General features: G+C 38.9%; 3 protein-coding genes across 4 annotated transcripts in view; 2 read left to right on the forward strand and 1 right to left on the reverse strand.

Moving 5' to 3' along the window:
• The window catches only part of LOC145778864 (WD repeat-containing protein 37-like), a 103,614-nt gene that overhangs the window by 70,884 nt on the left and 14,147 nt on the right, over nt 1-18,583 (forward strand). The window lies entirely within an intron of this gene.
• Nucleotides 1-18,583, reverse strand: part of LOC145778863 (60S ribosomal export protein NMD3-like) — a 145,613-nt gene that overhangs the window by 55,194 nt on the left and 71,836 nt on the right. The gene's annotated exons all lie outside the window — the stretch shown is intronic.
• On the forward strand, nt 960-13,112 carry LOC145778265 (protein O-GlcNAcase-like). Of its 2 annotated transcripts, none has more exons than XM_082589721.1 (18): nt 960-1,296; nt 1,981-2,078; nt 3,831-3,961; nt 4,327-4,495; nt 4,781-4,879; nt 5,478-5,618; nt 5,865-5,990; nt 6,215-6,441; nt 6,940-7,602; nt 7,966-8,430; nt 8,852-9,026; nt 9,111-9,191; nt 9,415-9,494; nt 10,065-10,169; nt 10,378-10,469; nt 10,749-10,947; nt 11,506-11,671; nt 12,032-13,112. In XM_082589721.1, the coding sequence occupies exons 1-18, from the start codon at nt 1,058-1,060 to the stop codon at nt 12,172-12,174; spliced, it is 3,399 nt and encodes a 1,132-aa protein (XP_082445847.1). In that variant the 5' UTR covers nt 960-1,057; the 3' UTR covers nt 12,175-13,112. The 2 variants fall into 2 exon arrangements, with proteins under 2 accessions (XP_082445847.1, XP_082445848.1); XM_082589722.1 differs by having other exon boundaries at nt 9,427-9,494.

Genomic DNA, 18,583 nt, shown 5'->3' on the forward strand with positions numbered 1-18,583 from the left:
AGTGCACGTCGACCGAGAGACAGAGTAACTTCTTCAAGACGAAGCTCAGCAGGTTGGATGCCAGCGAGAATGGAGAGAGAGACTGAAGAATATGAAGAATTTTTTGTACATTCTATGTTGGCTTAACTGTTCATCTGATGTGCAAAGTTAGGTTTTAGTTTCTTTTGTTTTTCGCCAAGTTTAAATTTGCTGGTAAAAATGGCTATTGGCGAAAGGTCTTGCAATGAATTTCAACTACACCACTGCATGCAGGGCCGGATTTAACTGATGGGCGCGAAAAACCGCAAAAGCTATTTGGAACTGGAGGCCGAAAATTTTCCAAATAGCAACATATTCGACGGTGTTCTAGTCTAGTAGGCCGTAGTAGGTGCCCATCCTATCCTGAATCAAACACTCACCCAAAATGAAATAAGAGAGAAGTTGTCACAAGCAAGCGAAAAAGATGGTGCCCGGATTTGGTTTTGGCCATTGTTTTGGTAGTGGAAAAACGCAGAGAATTTTGACCCTAAAAATTATTGGCCAAGAAAGTTATTTTACATAATGATGCAAAGGAGAAATGAAAAGTTCGGTAAAGTATTTTATTCATACAGAACTTGTCGGAACACCGAGAAACAACGAAACACCACTGAAGCGCTGAAGAATTTTGCCCTCATCTTTTTTCAACAATGAAAATATTTTATACTGACAGTGGCAACGCCATTTTTACCTTCATCAACATTTAACCAGAAAAATGTAAAGGAAGTAAAGTTCCGGATTTTGCTGGCCCATTCTGGTTTGCAGCTGTGGTGTGTGGGTTATTGCAGGCTTAGTAGCTTCTTCGTTGTGATTCCATCATTTTTTGGAAGAATATGATTTACGCAGAATAACGCATTAACATTATTGAAGAGCTTACGACATGTTACTTTAAGCTTGTGAATTGTGCCTAACAGCTCAAATTTTTTACCAGGTTGTATGTTCATTACAAGGTTCTGTAGGTTATTTGTCTCAAACTATGAGTTCATGTTAATGTTTTGTTCACAAAGTAACTGCACATATCCTTCGTTGTTTAGCAAAAGTTATGTCTGGTGCAAGCAATAAGGATGATTCATTAGATGCTACTGAAAAAGACGGTCATAAAAATAGTGAAAGTAAAATGGGAAATGTGAAATCTAAACTAAAAAAGTTACTGAAACATGAAAAAACAGAATCTGAAGAAATGGAAATTGCTATCAGTGATCATCCATTTATGTGTGGAGTTGTTGAAGGGTTTTATGGCCGACCATGGACTGCTGAACAAAGAAAAGAGTTATTCAGGAGGTACCGGTGCCGTAGGTTATTTTGAACTAATTGTTTTGAGGCACATAATTGAGATGCAACCTATTCCGTCCCCTGAAAACTTCATCCCCCAATTTCGTTCCCTGAAAAGACCGAGAAAAAAATTGAACAAAGCAGATGTTGCTGATCGGGGTTTACGCAAATATTTTCCCTATGAATTAATCATTGAATTTTTATGGGCCAGCACAAAGTACGTGTGACTAACCCAAACCCTAATCTTAATTCGATAACCCTAACCCGAAAGTGAGGTTTGGTTTATCAACTATTATTTCTAGATACTTAGTGTGGTCAACTGTTTTGGCAACTCCGGCAACGGTATGTAACTCCAATCAACAACTTCGGCGCTTCTGTATTTTTCTCTCTCAATTTTTTTAAAGGAAAAATTTTAAAATGTTTGCGGCAACTCCGATGAGCGACTTCGGCTCTGTTTTATTTTTTTTTCTCAATCTTTTCAGGGGACGAAATCGGGGAACAAAGTATTCAGGGGATGGAATAGGTTGCACTCCATAATTGCACATAAAAATCATAATTTGCGCTAGAAAAATCTACCCAAGTTTTTGCATTCTTTAACCTTTTGTCAGATCCTTTTTGAGGTTAATAACACTTTGTGTTCATTAGTTTTTATATTTATATGTTTATGTACATGTAAATCTCTTTATGCTGCAGATTGGAAGAGATGGGTCTTAACACATACTTATATGCTCCCAAGGACGATTGCAAACACAGATTGTTCTGGAGAGAAAAATACTCTGATGATGAAACTGGTATATAAAGAGAAAGTCGTTCTTTTTTAATGTTCCGTACTCTATTGAAAATTGAAACTCCTGAAATCCTAATATTTTTAATCATGAAAAACCATAAAATTTGTACTGTGGGGTGACTTTGGTGACTTTTTGCTGCCATCTTTGTTATTCTTTTCTCGTGTTGTCGCTATATGTCAGAGCATCCGTTGGTTAGCCACTGCCTGGTGTCGTCGTTGATAGCAACTAGGCCTTCCATACCATGAGGTGGTCTGTATAGCCGGCAATCCTTGATAATGTAGGGCTTCCACCAGAGGCTGCCAGAAGGTCTTGTGCAGCGCGTACAAATGACTTTCTTAATTTTAACCGCTGCTTTATTGGATATCTCAGCGTGGTTGACTGGTTGTGTGTAGCAGATGGCCGGGGTTTAGAGCTTTATGGCTTAGGGAAAGAACAGCACGTTGGCGCCATAGTGCAGCTGGCTCAATGTTTGCAAGGACAGGCAAGCAGTCAGTTGGAGTTAGACAGAGGCAACCTGTGACACTTTGCAGGCAGTTGTTAATTGGCACATCGACATGGTCAGTAACAGTATGGGCGCTTATGCAGTTTGCACCAAGTAGCAGCACAGTATTCAGCAGGGGCGTGGACTAAGGCTAAACCTCTTGTTCTTGGCACTGAGGGGCTAGCACCCCACCTTGTACCAGCAAGACATTTCAAGAGAGCTGAGCGAGCTGTCACTTTTCTGCGTAAGTGTTCTAGGTGTTTGCGGTATGTAAGAGACCGATCAAGTCGAACCCCAAGGTATGTGGGTGTCGCTTCAAAAGGAAGTGTCCGGCCATTATTTTGGATGTTAATTTTCCTGTTTGAGTCTCTATTACATAGGTGGAAGGCAGAAGTCACGGTCTTCGCTTCACTCAGCTTGAGGCGCCATTGGTGCAGATAGAATGTCCATATCCTTAAACAAGGTGCTCTGCACTGTTTCCCATTTGCGGTGAGAATAAAGAATAGCCAGGTCATCTGCGTATGCGTATTTATTGGGTCTGCTACTATTCGGTGAGTCCGATTCGGTGAGTCCAATTCGGTGAGTCCGATTCGGTGAGTTCCTAATCTCTAACCCCTAACCCTAAAACGGCAATGGTAATTAGGCTATGGTACCCAATAATTAAAAAAAAAATTGAAAAAATCCCCCGTTAAGGGATCGGACTCACCGAAACGGGCCATTTCGGTATTTATTAGAGGAAGTATTTGGAAAGTCATAAATGTTGATGTTGAACAACATTTGGCAGAGAACAGATCCCTGCGGAACTCCATTTCTTAAACGCCTCTGTCGGCTTTTTCTTTCCGTCGCTGGTTTTGAGCCATCTTTGTTGTGCAAGTTATTTGTATTTGTTGTGTTTTATATAAGCTATATAATGTATTTTGTCCCCAACAAAACGAATAAACTGAACTGAACTCAAATGTCTGGTAGATCTGTTTATTTGTTTGTAACGCAAAGTCTTTTTTATGGAGTCTTCTAAATTTCTTTGATACACCACAGATTGACACATTCTTTTGCAACGGAGTTGTATAATGAAAGATCCCACTTATTGCACGGGGTGGTAAGCTGGGGGCACACAAAAGCATGGTTTGCAGTTTAGGTCTTGGAGTCTCATGTAACTGGGCAAAGTAACAGTGACTATGTAATTTTGTTTATTGGGTTACAGTTATTGAATAGCCTAGTACTTAAGTGTGATACTTTATGATATTTGGTTTGCTTAATGTGATTTGTTATTTCAGAACTTTTGAAGACATTGATAGACGAAGCTGCTTCTCACAATGTGGTATTTGTTTATGCTATATCGCCAGGTTTAGATATGACTTTTGCATCACAAAAAGAAATCACAGCTTTAAAAGAGAAACTACTACAGGTGAATATAATGTATCTTTTTGAGTATTGTAAGCTATGTAAAACAGTCAATTGAACTTTGTTGTGTTTATGTGGTTGTTTTTCATTTAGACCTTCAGTCATATTAGACATAGTTTCATGTTTGACTGCATTGTGTACAATTATAAACAGCTGCATCACTTGAGTATCTCTAAGATTATATTTTCTATTTATTAAATAGTTGAAGTACAGTTACAGTACCTTTAAATGCAATTTTTAAATTAAATTTTGAATGCACAATGAAAGTTTAAATTTAAAGTCCATCATGTTATGTTTTGTTTAAAGTTAAGCTGTGCTATCGCATATTTTGCATAGTATTAAAAAAACAATTAATTGCTTAACAAACAGGTGAAAGAACTTGGATGCAAAGCATTTGCATTGCTGTTTGATGATATTGACCCTGTACTTTGTGCTTCTGATATGGATGAGTTTGCATCATCTGCTGATGCCCAAGCTTCAATCACCAACCAGATGTATACTGCACTGGACAAGCCTCGCTTTCTATTTTGTCCAACAGGTTTAAAATATTGCGTTTAAACTTTGTTCAAGAGCTGGCTGAAGGACAGGTTTACTGGGGAAGATTTTTTAAATTGAAATAATACAGTAATATCACGTGGTACACGATATGATGTAAATGTACGGTAATTTAACAAGATCTTCATGCTTGATAAAGTTATGTAACTACTAATTCATGTGTGTTGTTGTATATGGCAACAGTTGTATTTTCTGTCGTTGAATATCACAGTGGAGTACTGAGTACTCATTACTCTTAGTTAATATTTGTTCACACAATTTTGTTTAGAATATTGCAACTCTATGGCGATTCCAGATGTTGCTAATTCACCATATTTAAAAACTCTTGGTGCCAAGCTTCATGCACAAATATCTGTCATGTGGACAGGTAAGTGGCCCGGGTATTGAAAATTATTGATCGCAATTTGCAAATGCAATTTTAAATTTTCATAGGTCTTTAGATATAAAACCTTTTTATGAGAATAAGTGTACAAATGAAGAGTCATAACATTTTCTTGGAAATAGTGTTTGCATATCCTTTTTATCATACGCATTGTCGTTAGGGTGAATATAGGCTTTTATGCAATATTGGGATTATTATTGGCCACACATAGCTTTTTGATAGATCTATGCTTATGTAGATTCTAGAGTTGTTTTTTTTTGGCAAGGCCTAGAAATTCTAGATAATTCAGAATATGTGGCTTCACTGGCTTATGATCTATAGTAGCTGCTTGCTATATTTACATCACTTTGCAAACAATTTCCCTTTTTATTTGAAAATATAAACTATATATCGTATCTTTGAGAGTAATAAAATATGTTTCAGTTTTGAGAAGTTAGCTGAAAATGTTTACCTTCCAAAACTAAAAAAACAGTCTTTACAGTTTTAGGTAAGTGTCACCCGAATGCTATCAAAATGGGTTTGTGTTTTTTTAGAGTAAAAACTTTCTAACAGTTGTTCCATATTTTTTTTTTCATTGTTGCAGGTGCTAAGGTTGTTTCTAATGTTATCACCGTTGATTCTATAAAACAACTAAATAAAATATTGAAACGAAAGGTCATGATATGGGACAATATTCATGCAAATGACTATGATCCAAAACGGGTCTTCCTTGGACCTTATAAAGGTATCAGAAATATGTGTTTGTGAGGACATTTTATGTAACATGTCGTGTTTAAATTGCATCATGTTTTTCTGCAGGTAAAACAAAGTAAAAAATTTTTTTTTTCATTTTGTAATATTTTTTGGATTTTTTGCACCTTGTTTGTCTTGTAGATTTATTTAAACTCCAAAGCTTGAATGAACTCCAAAGCTTGAATCAACGTTGATTAGCCTATACAGTAGTAGTCATAACTTGTCTTGTTTTCTTGAGGTCGGTCTACCTGCCTCATTTCCCACACATCTGGCGTGCTCACCAACCCAAACTGCGAGTTTGAATCTAACTTTGTTGCCATGCACACTATCGCCACCTGGTGGAAATGCCACAAGCCAAGAAAAGGTGATATTCATTTTAAAATATGGTTTGTTGTTTACCTTGCTAGTTTTGTGTGATTTATACTAACTACTTTATACATGCACACACCACACATACTTGTTGCACTGGCAGCACTGCATAATGATTTCGAGGAATCTTATTTTATCATTGATCTTATCAAATGAAAAGATGTGTGTTTTCCTGATTTACTACTTGTTAAAACATCTCATTAAATTTCTTTATCACAGATCAGAATGACAAAAATGATGAATCGTGTGATGCAACTTCTGTGCAAAAGAACAGCAAGGTGGCTTCCAAGCCGACAACTCCTGATAATGACAGCATCAGTAGTAGTAGAGCTAGTGACACCGACAGTGACACTGATAGTGATTATTCTTCACACGAAGGGGGATATTTTCCATCATTTTCTGACTTTGAGCATGGAGATTACAACCCCGATGAAGCCTTGGAAATGGTATGCCTTGTTGTTTTGTCTTGTAGGATTTGTGAAAAAAAATCTTAAGGTATCTTGTGACTGGATTGATGTGGCTTTGTACCAGTTTCTCTTTTTCTCTTAATAATTAATTTGGCGCTTAGTTAAAGATTTAATTTACAACAAGTCTTGCATCATTCCGGTCTTGCATCATTTGGACCTTGTCATAAACACTCTCTCCGCTCTACTCTGAATCTCTGAGCGCTGAGCAGGAGAGTTGTGGACAGCTGCACACAAGTGTTTGAATCTTTTGTTTTGAATCGTTTGAATCTTTAGCTGAAACTTGTTTCTCGTTTATGTTTGCAAGTGCGGCAACGCAAACCCTAACCACCAGCACACTGCATTGATTATTATTTATTTGTAGGCTTTCTCTAAATTCAATCAATTCTATCTGTACAGTGTACAGTACATTGATCTCTTGTGATTTTACAACAACACAATTGCTATGTCTCAGTCATCATGTACTATTCATTTCTCCAGGCTCTTCAAGCGTGGCTTCCTGTGTTTTCATGGGTGCGGTACCCAACAAAGAAAATTGTACCCCGCAGTGGAACTCCCCCAGTGTTGCCCCAAATGCCCAACCTCCCCCTTACCACTCGACCTCCTCCACCTATATGCGTAACCACCACCATGAAAGAGCCCTTGTTGGCTGTAAGAGAATCAGAGAACTTTTCAGAAAGCAAAAGCGGTACCAGCAAAAGTTCTCTTCATGAACAATCGAACTCTGTAAAAATCACTGTAACTCATGATGACGTATCTTCAAAGTCTGATGTTGAGATAGAGATTAGTGAAGAATCACAAAAATTACACTCTGAAGCATCGAAATGTGCAATACCTTCTGTTGGTGATGAGGAGGCTTTTCAAAAAGACTCCTCCAGTGATGTTGATATGGCTCATTCCCCGAAAGACCCGGATACTGATGTCACGAATGAAGACGTAAGCTCTTCTTTAAAACAAGATAAGAGCGATGAAAAGAACTGTAAAAACGAAATGAAAAAACTCGAAAGTGCAGAAATGGGCGATAGCAAAACTGTGTCTACGGTTGATGTCGAGATGAAAGAAGAATTGCAGCCCAGTTTAGCTGAAGAAAAATCTGTGGAGGAAATGCAGACATCCCCAAAGACTTCCGCTCATGTCGACCAGGTAGGTGTGTCTTACATCTGCAGACGTTCAATCAATATAAAAATGACGGATTTTGTTGGGTGGGTTAAGACTGCTGTTGGGTAACCCTTTCATCAAAAGTTGCTATTTTTACTTTATTTAAACGTCTAACGACGTTGTAACGAAGTAAACAGACAACTTTTGCTTCATACGATGTGCAGCGATATCATGTAATCTTAGGCAGGTTTACATCATTATGCTAATTATCTAAAACACCTTTCCTGACAAGCTTCAATACGTTGTGTGGGCATATAGTTTGTAAGCCACTAGTATTCATTGTATAAAGTCTATGTGTTGCATTGTTGCCGGTAGAGACGGGATTTAAATTGAAGATTTTTTCTTCAGATGGAGACTGAAGATATACAAGAGCCGTCCACTCCGATGATGACCGATGAGCTAGACAGCGATGTGTCCATGGCAACAGCTCAGAGTGGCAGTGCTGCCCAGACAGACATTGATGACATGGCGGCGCAGTCCCCTGGGAGCAACGCTGCTGCTGAAATGAAGGAACAGGAGATAAATAAATCATTGTCTTCTGAAAGTTTTACTAAACTCAACCCTGTAAAAGAACTTGTCAAGTCTGCACTGGCAACTCCCAAAGTCACGGCGATCAAAACATCTTTGTTGCAAAAATACGAAACGGATCCCATGACCACCGATGACCTCCGGCTGCTGACAGAATGCTTCTTCCTTCCTTATGAGCACGGCCATGTCGGGAAGAGCATGATACAGAAGTTTAAATGGCTTCGGGAGAACGCTGTCAGGTTATCGCGGATGAAAGATCGCAAGTCGGAAGCTTACTTGGATAAGGTAAGCGCAATTTCTATTTGTGTTCCAACTGTAGGGCTTGCTTCAGGACACATTTTACTCTATCAGCTCTTAAATTATAACTCACACATTGAATTGGCAGTTGGTTGGCGATGTTGTGATAGGCAGTGTAAAACGTGCTTAATCATCTTATTTTCTGAACCAGAAGAAAATGAATGCAATATATAGATTTTTTGCCAAAAAAACACATAAAAATGTCAGTAACTTGATGACTTCATAGGCATTGATCATATGATCCAATGATCATACAACTGTAACATGTTTCTCCACACTCGTTTTATTCTCTCCACTCAAAAAAGTAACTCTATTGATCTTTAATCGCAGTACGCACATCCTTTAACAGAAATGATATACAGTATAATGGCAACTACACTAACCGAAAAGAAAACACCACTATTTACAGGCATTGAACTGGTCAGAGAGGGCGCTGGCATTCGAAGAACACTGTAGAGATTTGCAAAATGTCTTCAACAAGCTTTGCCTGTGCCCGAACAGAGCCCTGCTGTATGATATATTTCCATATCTATGGGACATGAAAGGTGTCGTCACGATGTTACGGTCGTACGTGAAGTGGCTGGGTGAGCGGAGTGTGTTGTGAAATTTAAATAAATAACTCTTGCGTTGATGCTACAGCGACGTGATGACGGGCTTCTTGGGTTTAGGTCGTATTGAAGTGAAGCCTGATTTCCATGAAGAAACTTCAGGACCTTCGGAAGAAAGGTCAACTAAGCTTGCCAAGTCACGTGAGTGGTTCAAAAGTTTGTCCGAACTTATCTTTCCAAACTTACCTAGTCACTTTAAAATAGTTGAACATTTCCTTGACAAACAAAGTACTAAAAATTAGCATTCATGTCTTCGCGTACGTGCGACAAAATGATTCTGTTCGTTGTTTTATTTACAGCAGGTACGTGCAGTACAGCGCAAATAAAAGTTTGTTTCATAACAGGAGTGCATATTTTTCAACAGCGTCTTCTGCAGGGTTTGGCTGGCTCGGACCGGACCCGGAACCGTGGGTGTTCCGTGGAGGACTTTCCGGAGAGTTCCAGGTAATTGCTGATAACAATTCAGTGTTTAATGTATGTTAACATTTTTAAAAATAACTATCCTTTAGCCAAATCAGCCTTTTTTACATTGATTCGACGTGTGAAGGCGTTGAATAAATGTGAAGAAGACTAGTTTGCTGGCTGGCTATTACTCTAGTTTATCAATTTGTTCCATGTTGCTGTGTTTGTTTCAATGCTTTACTGTTAAACATCGTCTATCATCGTCACGTCTTTTGCACATGATCCACACGTGGAGTGAATGTAAGAAGTAATTTCCCAAGGATGATTTCCTTCATCCTAGTGATGCCGAGCCACTGTGTGTACTGACTACTGTGTCTGTCTACACTTCTGCAGTGTCTAATGTCTATCTATCGGTCTTGTGGAGGACACTGATGGCGTTTCCATTTTGCGTCTTTCGGGTCGAATTCAAGGTTGGCAGGTGTTGGATATTCTGCTCAGAGGCGGGTTACGTAATCCAATATACGCTTTTGAGCTGCTTCGATAGGTTGTAGGCTTGTGGCTGTTGACCGAGGTATCAAAAATAACAGACGCATGCTTTTTTGTGCATTTCAGAGGTTATTACCAGTGAGTTCAGCATTTGACCTTTTCTGCCAGACATTGCCACTTGATCCCGAAGTCTGCACTTTCGTCGTTCGCCCTTATGTTCCTGCAGATGAAGTGAGATGTATTTCATTATGTTAGCAATAGATAATGATCAGCTTCTATCTTACGTTGAAATCTAGCATTCACTGTGACCGTGCTCTACATGAACCTTTTGTAAATGTCACGGATAAACGTCAAATTTTTGTAAATGTAGTTTTTAGAGTGGTGTTCATTTTGTGGTGCTTTCTTATATGTGCAACCTAAAAGGTTTCTGAACTTGCAGCAATCGGTGTTTGACGTCTGCTATGCTACCGACAACGACGGGATACAAAGTTCCGAAGCTTTCTTGAACTACAAGCAACTCCCAGCTGATCGGTTAGTCAAAGTGGGAAGACAGTTGGTGTCTAATGACCTGATCACGTAGCCACATTGTACCACTGCGTTTAAGTTTTAATAAAAACAATTCGAGTATTATTACTTGCCTTGCCCACTTTACATAACCAATCGCGTCGTTTATCCTGTTGTTGTCAGGTTGTGTTGTTTTAGTAAGCACACCTGGCGATGATATGAAGCTACTTTTATGCAATAACTGACAGCGTTTTTCTGGGAATTAAATTTAAAAAAATAGATCAACGCTGAGTCTGTTCTTTGCAGTTTGGTTGGAGGATTTCTCACATTAAGTCCTGAGTACTGCTTCGTGGTTGAAGATGAGGATGGTATTTGCGGCTACCTTGTTGCCACCATAGATGCGAAAAAGTTTTGGAAAAAATTTGAAATCGCCTATTTGCCGGAAATGAGGGAAAAATACGAAAAACCTGTTGAGAGCGACGATTCTTCCATGAACGAGGCTGAGGTGAGAGGAACTAACCAGACAGCGAATCAGTCGTTTTTTACATTGATTCAACGTCTGTGATAATATGTTGATTAAACGTCTGGGTAAATATGTTATTGTTGTTTTTAGCCGCCTGTCGGATTTATTTGTTGTTTATTCATTTTGTATCAAGCTGATATTATATTGTGTGACATCGCCTTTCTTACCCTTTTTTACTCTCCCCACATGACGCCAAATGTAACATATTTTGCCAACCTCCTGTGCATAACGAATTCTGATTGGTCTTGAATCTTGATCACTCACACGTCATCGAACTTCAATGGTACCTATTGTATTCTTCATTGTTTTTACCTGTACTGTGTTTCGTCTTTTCTCTGATTATTCTTCCCCCCATGAAGTTTGCTGTGCGCGGCTTAAAACGGTACATGCCTGAAGATGAGTTGTTGTTGTTGCTTCGTTTGTCGAGTCGGATACTTCACTGCTGGATTATTCGGGCTTTAAGGACATTGTGTTTTTCTCTCGGATGTTTTGTAAACAATTTTGCTTAGTTTTCCAAAGGGAGGAAATGTGTATTTTCAGAAAATGATTGTCGACCTACACAGCACCGAAGACCGGTTTGATTATGGGACAGATGAACTTTCTAACACACATCCTTCTTTTCTAACGATGGCTTTGCATCCTAAGGCGAACTCAAACATTGCAAAGAGCATGTTGGTTTGTTTGCTTTCGGCTCTCAAGTCGCATCGTAAGTAATAATTATAACGTTATGGTTTTATTTATTGTCACTCTACAACTGCTAAAGTCTTTTAGCGACAAGGCTCATCTTTAATTCTATATCAGATTTACGACTTTATCACATATTCCCATTTCCCTACTTATCCTCACTGCGCTATGCAAGAATGAACACAATACCGACTCCGTTTATAAAGTCTTCGGTATGGCCCGACCTAGAATCGATCTTAGACCTACCAGAGCCGAAGGCGATAACCAATCGGTCACTGAGCTGATTCGCATCGTAAAAAACAATTCAACTTGGCGATTTTGCTTGCAGAATCGCAACTAAATACTGCAACCAAGCAACTTAACACTTTTACAAATTTTGCAGATTCCAATGGAGTACATACCGTCGTACTAGCCGATTCGATGTATTTTCTCGACCTTTATACTAAGCTTGGGTTCACCACCATTCAAACCACAGACAAAGATTCTTCAGATAAGCCTTTAAAAATATTAGGAAGAACTTTCTAGTAAACATTTCGCCATGTTTGTACATTTAATTATTCCAATTTTTAAAATTTTAATTTTTTTCCGATTAGTTTATACGAATGAATGTGCTTGTCGGGCGTCAGTAGTTCTTTACAAAAAGCACCATCAGTAATTTTGTCTCTTTGTACGCCTTTAAATGTTTTATCAGTCAAAAGATATTTTACTTGTTTATCAAGTGTGGCAATGCGGGCATTTTGAGCTTCCAATTTTAAAGTACCCCACCAAAGCGACGCGGCAGTTGTCACATTCTTTGAATGAATCAAAAGTACTTTAGCCTTGATCTTCACATTTTGTAATGCAATCCATTCAACGCTGAACGATTAAATTCTGCTGTTGTTGTACGTTGAAAGCAATGATGCGTGATGTTGTACAGTTCCAGATTATCTTGCTTTAAACCGCTGAATTTCGAAAAGACTTACATTGTGACCGCTCCCAGACTGTAAAATCCGTCATTTTTGAATTGATTGAACGTCTGCAGGCGTTGAACCAATGTAAAAATGATGGATTTTGCTGTCTGGATCACGTTTAAATGCTTCCCACACATATTCTCATGAGTTATACAATAATATACATTCTTGGCACTCGTAACAAATGGGTAAGCTTGGCGAAAGGTCTTATTTTCTGAGTTATTAAAATTAAGACTGTTCCTCTTGAATTTCATATTTTCTTTTTCAGTGATTCGTGCGAGCTCTAGCATGTATGTTTAGTGCTCAATCGTAAATCCGCGCTTGCACTTCATGTGAAGTCCAAGTGTATTTTGTTGCTTTCAACAGGAACAGCATTGGTTTCTTAACGATCTTATTCGTGAGGATTCACACGTTATTTTGCTAGAAATTTATTTATTCGTATCATCGCACATTACTTTGCCCATCTGTCGTACCGGTTTAAACTGTGGAAATAAACTGAAGGAACTCTTGTCATTCATGTGGTTCTGTTTGTCTCTAAGCCGCTAAGAAGTTCATTTTCCCATCCGGGTCTGCAAAGTTGCTGTTGTCGGCTCGATTGGAATCACCTGTCTCATTTCAAAGTCATCTCTTGTGATAGCTATCCCTCGTCTTCGAAGGTCTTCGCAATAAAAATACTAACGATGAATTCTTAAGTGGAAAATACGTCAGACGCCCATTTGTGCAAGCGGCTTAACTTTCACTTAATGAATGCATTCTTTCCTGATGTACCACCTCCGCCAGAGGTCGGACCTAACCCCACACCATTGGGAGCGACAAGCTTCTGGTGGTTGCGTGGACGTCTGGCAAAAGCTCCTGCACCGTCAGTTCGGCACCTCAGCTGGTCGACACGTCAGCTCGACACCTTGGCACTTGGCTGTGTCTTGGCAAGTACATTTAATGATGTGCCAAAATAAATGGGAGTTTTCGCTGCATGTACTGCTGCATCTCTAACCCTAACCATTGCTATTATAATGGGCACAAAATATAAACTATTTTCTTATGTAGGCTACTAGAGAAAAACTGAGTTATGTCTCTGCAACAAACGCAATTAGCAAACAACAAAATTTTTGCCTTAGGTTTAAAGACATCGAGTGATTATGAGTATGACCCATCTTTATTTGATCGCTAGAGGTCAGGATGGCAAACCCCGGTGGCAAACTTAAGAAATGGCAACATTTGATCCAGGGATATCCTGATTTGATCTTTATCCTCGGACGGAAAAGCTTATTGGGGAGCGTAATCCTGGCAGTTTCGCATACGGTACTTGTAATGTAGACTGTAGAGGCTTTGAATCACTGACGCAGGCCCGGTTACCGAGATTAACGGACTTAAGTTTCCGCTTGTTGTTGCCGGAGAATTGTCCTATCCATTAGGTGCCGCTAAATGTAGAGCAGTCCTGAAATGCGTTGCTCAAGCGCACACCCCGAGAGTCGAACCAGCGCCGCTTGGTCTTGAGTCGGGCGCGTAACCACTGAGCTAACGGATTTGCACAGCTCTTAACAACAAAACGTAGAATATAGCATTGACAAAAATAATTATCAGGTATATGACAGGTCATACAAAACAACGTTATCAGTTTCAAAATTAGCTCTTAAAAGTTGAGATTCCCATAAACAAGGCGAGGACATAGGCCTATTAGGATTCAACGTATGTTGATCAAATGTTACGTCATTAATAAGTTAACAGGGTCTGGGATTCAGAGAAGGCATATTACGTTACACTGAGCCCAAACATCAGGTGGGAAAAAAGATGGACACGATTGACGACTAAATTAGGCTTTGTTATTTTAGAGGAAAGGTTTTTCATTCCACCAAAGAAAAATCAAGTCGGCAGTGCAGTGTGCATGGACGAATTAATTTTCAATGCACGAATATGAAATTATTAAAAAAAGGGGCGATTACTTTAATTACCATGGTGCGTTATCAGCACTCTTGATAACGCACCATGGCCGATCTTCATAGCAACTGTCCATACAAATCTTAAATATATCAGCTAAAGCTATGTGGGCCAATAAAGCTATAGCCTAAATATATGTTGTTTATTTGTTTTTGTTTTTTTTTGTAACATTTTCTTTTTTTATTTTCCCTTTATATCTTAAATTTTTCTGAAGGTGTTGCGACCGTGCCAACTTTCTTTCAAATCAATAACTTACTTCGGTCTCAAGCACGTTTTAACGTTCGCGTTTTGTCGCTTCTACCCTTTTCTCGACCTTTGCTATGTTGACGTGTATTGTTTTGATATGATGGTCAGAAATAAAAACAACTGAACTGAACTGAAAGTGCAACTGCACGATGACTTTGACCGCACTTTATCTGAAAGAGCATGTTTCAATCTATAAATACCAACCTCGCCCTTACTATTTAAGGCTATATTTACGGTATCTCAATAAAAATTATCAAAACTATGGTTTTCCACGCGCTTGTATTTTTGGCCACGTTCTTACAATGGCGGATTGCATTGCGCAACACGCGGATTATGACGTCAGTTGGAGTCAGACAGAAGCGACGCGCGGAATGCTGATCAGACCGCAATGGGGCAAAATTTTATTGAAAATCGTTTTATGGTAGCATGTTAAACACAAAGAACATGGAAAATCGCCAAGTCAGGTTTTTCCTTTAGTATCCCTTTAACAAAAAAGCGATTCTGTTACATATTTTGGCAGAAATGACCAGCTGAGAGCCACAAAACGTAATATATGTGTTTCAAGTAGATTAGACCACAGTTTCTTTGCTACCGAACAATTCTTTTTTATGCCGTCATCTCTATCTGTGTACGGCTTTCCTCGCTTACAATCTATTGAGCTGCCACAAAACTAGCAGCATTGATGTGGCATGGAGCTGTTTTCCATTTATTGAAAGCTTCCTTACTCTGCTCCAATCTTTGCATAAGTTCCAATACTGCTTACTTTAACTAATCTCCAAAATGGGATAATGTGCAGCAAAATTAATGCTCTATGGCTGTTCTGACAGTGCCTTTTGAAGTCATTTATTTTGGGATTTTTTCCCACATAGGCAATTAAGCATGCAGATGCCAACATCATTTGCATTGAATGCAAAGTTCATGTTTAATTCCAATTGTTCATGCTGAGTAACATCTCTGTTTTCGCCTAAAAGTTTTCTATTTTTTATTTGTGCATGGCTACTGATAAAAAAGGGTATGCTGTTCACGCCAAAAGCTGTAAACTGACCTGATAAAGTCAAAACTTGAATAATAAAAGTAAAAAAAAGTCTATTATTTTCTGACAGAGTATCACTCGATCAGAGTTGGCTCATTGCTGCATCATCTTGCACAAGTAGTAAACAACGTTTTGGTGCCGTTTTTTTTTTTTCATTATCACAGTCGAACGCATACTCTATATCAAATCATGTCAAATCTGGAGGGAGCTGCTTCAGAAGAGCTAAAGAGCCGCATGCGGCTCCGGAGCCGCAGGTTGCCGATCACTGTCCTAGAGGAAGGAGGTTTTCTTTTCGCTGCTTCGATCTTGTTGCACGTGCTTTTTATGTGAAGGCAAGTAGTATATAGGCTCTTTGCAATCTCGAGTTTGAAAAAAATAAGCCAGGTCTGTTGATTTATCCATTGAGATTGTTGGTTAAGGGACAGACCAAAGCTGTCATAGGCCCATGCGAGGTAAGGTACGGTACGTCTTAACCAATGTTATGTGACATTCGAACCACGAAATCGAGCAGTGTGTAAGGGTGCTTAACGGCATGGCGGAGGCCGGAGAGCACCTCTTGCATCATTGTGTTGGACGACTTCCATGCAATGGTCAATCCAGCAGTCCTACAAACCTTCTTCAGGGCTGATAGGAAGAATTGGGAAAAAGATGGCAAGCCCAGAGGACGCGAGGAAAAGTTGTCAAATGAGTGAGCTTACTTGAGCTTGTTTACTGTTCAACAGCCTTTCAAGAGGTGGTTGCGTAGTTGTTCCATTCATATTTCAACGAAGCTGTTATATCTCTCAGGCAATTCAGGCTGGTCGCTTATGGGCACGTGCTGGAGTGGCTGTTGGATTCTGGGCAAGTCGAACAGAGTCGTGCTGCCATCCTGCATTGTCTCTTTCATCCGCAGAAAGTACCCCAGCGACCATGGAGATTATGCTGGGTTCCGAAGACCAGTGTTACTATTTTAGTCTTTTTAAAACCAAATCTGGTTTATTTGCAACCGTTTGGTTTATTTTTTTTTCGATTTGGTGTGTTTTTTTGATTTGGTTTCGATTTGTGTGTCGTAATGCGATTTGTCATCAATATTGTATGTTGGTTTATTTCTGCTTCAATTTGGTTTATTCTGGTATTTTTTTTAGCTTCATCTAGATTATTTTTAAAAACCTAGATGTCAACACTGTCGAAGACAGTCCCAATAAATGCTAAAGCGTTATCGCATGATAGTCGACTGTACTATGTCCAGAGGTGGGCAAAGTTACTTTCAAAAGTAACTGAGTTACAGTTACAGTTACTTGGCCAAAATAGTAACTGAGTTACCGTTACAGTTACCGATTTCAAAAATGTAACTAGTTACAGTTACTAGTTACTTTCAGTTACTCATAAATGATAAATCTCAACATAAACACTGTAATCCAAATTTAAACAAACAATTATTTGCCGGAGGCGCATCCATTCTTCTCAACATTTATTAGACGTATCACGCACCCTGTGGTGCAAATTCTTTTCTAGTTACGCAGTTGTCTTTTCCTAATGTAATTTGTTTTCCGTCTGTCTGTTTTCCACACTATTGCTTATAATCGTTGCGTGTTTCTTGATGCTTATAGTCAGTTAGTTATAGTTACTTTCAAAAAGTTTAAATTTATTGCAACATATTTTCAGATTCCTGATGAAGGCTTAAGTTAAGCCGTAAACGTTTGACTGTTAAACTACTTGTAAATATGTAAAATATATTATTGTAATGCTCAACCCTGTGGTATTGTTGTGTTTTGCCTGTCTTTGGTACAAAAAAGAAAACTCTCTCGGAAACTATGTTCTCTTTAAATGCTCGAAACAAAGGAAATAATTTGTTTTCCCTGCTATGACTCGAAGTTACTTAGACATCGACTTCCGATTTTGAATCGAGAAAACAATCAATCAATCAATCAATCAATGTTTTATTTGTCAGTAACAGGAACATAGGTACATGTTTGAAATATGCAATATACACAGTACAAAAGTTACACAAGTTCCCATACCGACAGGGAGACAACGAGACGACCATACGGTCTACTAGTCAATTGCCACCCTACGGAAATTACGATTTTGCCATTTAAAATAAGCTTACAAGAGAAAAATAATAATTGAAACGTTCCCGCGCTTCAACAACAGCATACGCACAAAAAAAAACAAAAAAAAAACAATGATGTAATAAGGTTGCGAACAGTGAACGTAACACCGAGACTCCGGGTCCTAAATACTCCAAAACTACGGCTTCTGTACACCTCTGGCAGCTATACGACAAGCATGAACTGAGCTATCTAGTGTTGCCAAACACTTTTGCTAAACATTGCATAGAAAGTCACATATTGATCAATCACCAAAAGCAATTAATTTAGCCAAATCAGTTCTCAAAAAGCGCTAAAAAAGAGCCAAATCGCCAGACCATAAATATGAAGCCAAACGTCTTAAAAAATCGCCAGATTTCTGGATTTTGGCGATGAATTCGCCAATATGGCAATCCTGCTCCATAAGATCACAAAACAAGAGCGCCGCGCATGGGCAGTGCTGCTCCGATACAGCTGCGAGAAGAATGCATTATTACGCAACGCGCAGCAAACACGCATAAAGCGTGCACAAACATGTGCAGAGAAATGGACGGCAATTAGAAACAAAAATTTCAATACAAAAGTAACTTGTAACTGTTGAAAAAGTGCTAAAATAGGAACTAGTTACCGCGTTTCGTTACTTTTGGGAAATAGTAACAAAGTTACAGTTACTCAAAAAGTAACTAGTTACAGGAACTAGT

Source organism: Aplidium turbinatum, chromosome 10, assembly GCF_918807975.1.
Source record: "Aplidium turbinatum chromosome 10, kaAplTurb1.1, whole genome shotgun sequence".
NCBI lineage: Eukaryota > Metazoa > Chordata > Ascidiacea > Aplousobranchia > Polyclinidae > Aplidium > Aplidium turbinatum.

What these genes read in the sequence shown, in the direction of transcription:
- LOC145778265 (XM_082589721.1), top strand. Translation starts at nt 1,058, where the DNA reads ATGTCTGGTGCAAGCAATAAGGATGATTCATTAGATGCTACTGAAAAA. An exon ending in CCGATGAAGCCTTGGAAATG is followed by an intron (nt 6,442 to 6,939) that starts GTATGCCTTGTT and finishes TCATTTCTCCAG; the next exon opens with GCTCTTCAAGCGTGGCTTCC. An exon ending in GTCGTACGTGAAGTGGCTGG is followed by an intron (nt 9,027 to 9,110) that starts GTGAGCGGAGTG and finishes TCTTGGGTTTAG; the next exon opens with GTCGTATTGAAGTGAAGCCT.